A 1,972-nucleotide genomic window follows, 5' to 3' on the forward strand; every position below is an offset into this window, starting at 1 on the left:
TGGCTACAACCGTAGCTGCCTCCACCAGTGTGTGAATGCGAGAGTGAATGAATAGTGGCATTGTAAAGCGCTTTGGGTGCCTTGAAAAGCGCTATATAAATCCAATCCATTATTATTATTATTAACATCACTGTGTATTTGTTCAAAACTTCTTTGAGATAATATGAGATGCTTCTCTTGTATTTTCTGACTTTTATAAATATTTCTGCAGGTGCGAAGAGATCGGGCCCAGATCATTTATTACACAAACCTCCTCATCTCCAACGTAATCCAGTTCTGTGCAAGAGTCTATTTGATGCCCAGACCAGTAATATGCTATTATGACATCGCCATTGCTTTTTACTTCATCAGTGTGATGGCCAATGTTTACTTCCAAATGTGCCTTGCTGCTGAAAGGTAACAGTGTTTATTACTGTGTTTTTGTGTACTTGCATATATCTGGCTGCATATTCTGTGATATTTAGAGAAATCGTCTGTTTTCTGTTGCAGATATTCCCTCATCGGCTGCCCACTGCTGGCCTGCATCAGACAAATAAAGCGTTCTCTGCTGGTCTCTGCTCTGGTCTGGGCCTTTTGCATTATCACTGTAGTTCCTGCCACAGTCTTTGAGCAGTTTATAATCCCCCCTATTTTTGCTCTGCTCCCTGCTCCTCTGTTCATCGTCTGCTTAGCTGGAACCATCAAAGCCCTGCGTGCTGCTACCTCAGTGCCCACAGAGGAAAAACGGAGAACTGTAGGAACTCTTGTTCTGTTGCTGTTTAACTACTGTCTGATTGTGATTCAAATATGGATTGTTTGGTGTTCCCTTTCTCACGCCTGTAGGACACCTCCCTTTCACTGCTGTTTCATAGAAACTGTGGTGTTTAGTTTGTTTCTGCCACATCCTTTTCTGGACTTGATTCTGTCTGTTTTCATGCAGAGAGGTTGCATTGACAAGCTGCTGGCATGTCTGTGCTGCTGCAGGATGGACAGCACTGCAGCAGCTGTCAGCACCACATCAGTGTAACTGATGGCAGCACAGAGAGGTGGACTGATGTAGTCAGAGTTCATTGGAGAGAGGAAAATAGAGAAAATCGTTTGTGAGATTGCTGATAAATTAAAAAGAGAAAATTGTTATAAGTGTCAGCTGACAGTAGATTTAGCTTCTGGTTTTTAAAATTGTTTATAATATTAATTTCTTTATATCAATATTACTTTGCTTTTATATTCAGATAATATTGTCAGTGATATTCAGTTTTTATTTCTGGACATGTTTGTGTGCCCTCACAATATTTTCTTTTCTGCTAATCTGCTGAGGAAGGGTGAATAAAGTTTTAATTGTTATGCATAAATAGTAATATTGTACTGCATAAAAGTCTACCAGTATGTGAATTTCATTTAGCTTTCTTGTGTTCTCACAGCAAGAGAAATTATTGCTTTGGTTTCGTTTTGTTATGATTATTTGATATCGTTTGTGTTGACTCGTTTGTCATTTTTACAAAAGTAATAAATCAATAAAAGGTAAAAAAAAAAGATTTTCTGTTCCAGTTTACATCATTAAGATCATGTGGAGTGAATTGTCATGTCATCAGTTAATGCCATAGTGTCTCATTTATAGAACGTATACCTTTATGGTGGTGTGTTCACACTTTTGCTTTTGTAATCCACATAAAAGCTTTAAGAAGTCATAGAAATGAGGAAAGATGGACGGCCAGCCCAACCAATCAGAAAACAAAGGTTCCAGTATGTTTTGATTAATGGGAATGCAGCCTGCAGCTGTATGTCCCACCTACCTGCTCTGTGTTCCTGCTACCTGTGTGTGTAGTTGTGTGTTGGCATGAGGAAAAGAGTGATGTGCTGCTACATTTACTTCACGAGAGGCTGCTGCACATAAGTTTGCTGGTTATTAGCTATCTTCCAGAAGTAAGGTTACACTTGAAGCACAACTTATGTTTTTTTTTTGTTCATGTTGATACATCATATTACTCTCATT

At 38.8% G+C, this 1,972-nt stretch overlaps 1 protein-coding gene across 1 annotated transcript; it reads left to right on the forward strand.

Annotated features, from left to right (window-relative positions):
- The first annotated feature begins 217 nt into the window (after nt 1–217).
- LOC147315745 (uncharacterized) lies at nt 218–1,006 on the forward strand. The gene is made up of 2 exons (XM_086260166.1): nt 218–396; nt 490–1,006. Exons 1-2 carry the CDS (start codon nt 296–298, stop codon nt 1,004–1,006), a joined length of 618 nt encoding a protein of 205 aa, XP_086116292.1. The 5' UTR covers nt 218–295.
- The last annotated feature ends 966 nt before the right edge of the window (nt 1,007–1,972 follow it).

Source organism: Aulonocara sp. 'chitande type north' Nkhata Bay, linkage group LG13 (genome assembly GCF_057382095.1).
Source record: "Aulonocara sp. 'chitande type north' Nkhata Bay isolate Kocher_YH1m ecotype deep benthic linkage group LG13, A_spYH_male_GT1.1, whole genome shotgun sequence".
Taxonomy (NCBI): Eukaryota; Metazoa; Chordata; class Actinopteri; order Cichliformes; family Cichlidae; genus Aulonocara; species Aulonocara sp. 'chitande type north' Nkhata Bay.

Bases quoted from the DNA above. Each gene is read 5' to 3' on its own strand.
- LOC147315745 (XM_086260166.1), top strand. From the start codon at position 296: ATGCCCAGACCAGTAATATGCTATTATGACATCGCCATTGCTTTTTAC. The intron at 397-489 runs GTAACAGTGTTT...TTTCTGTTGCAG, and splicing joins ATGTGCCTTGCTGCTGAAAG to ATATTCCCTCATCGGCTGCC.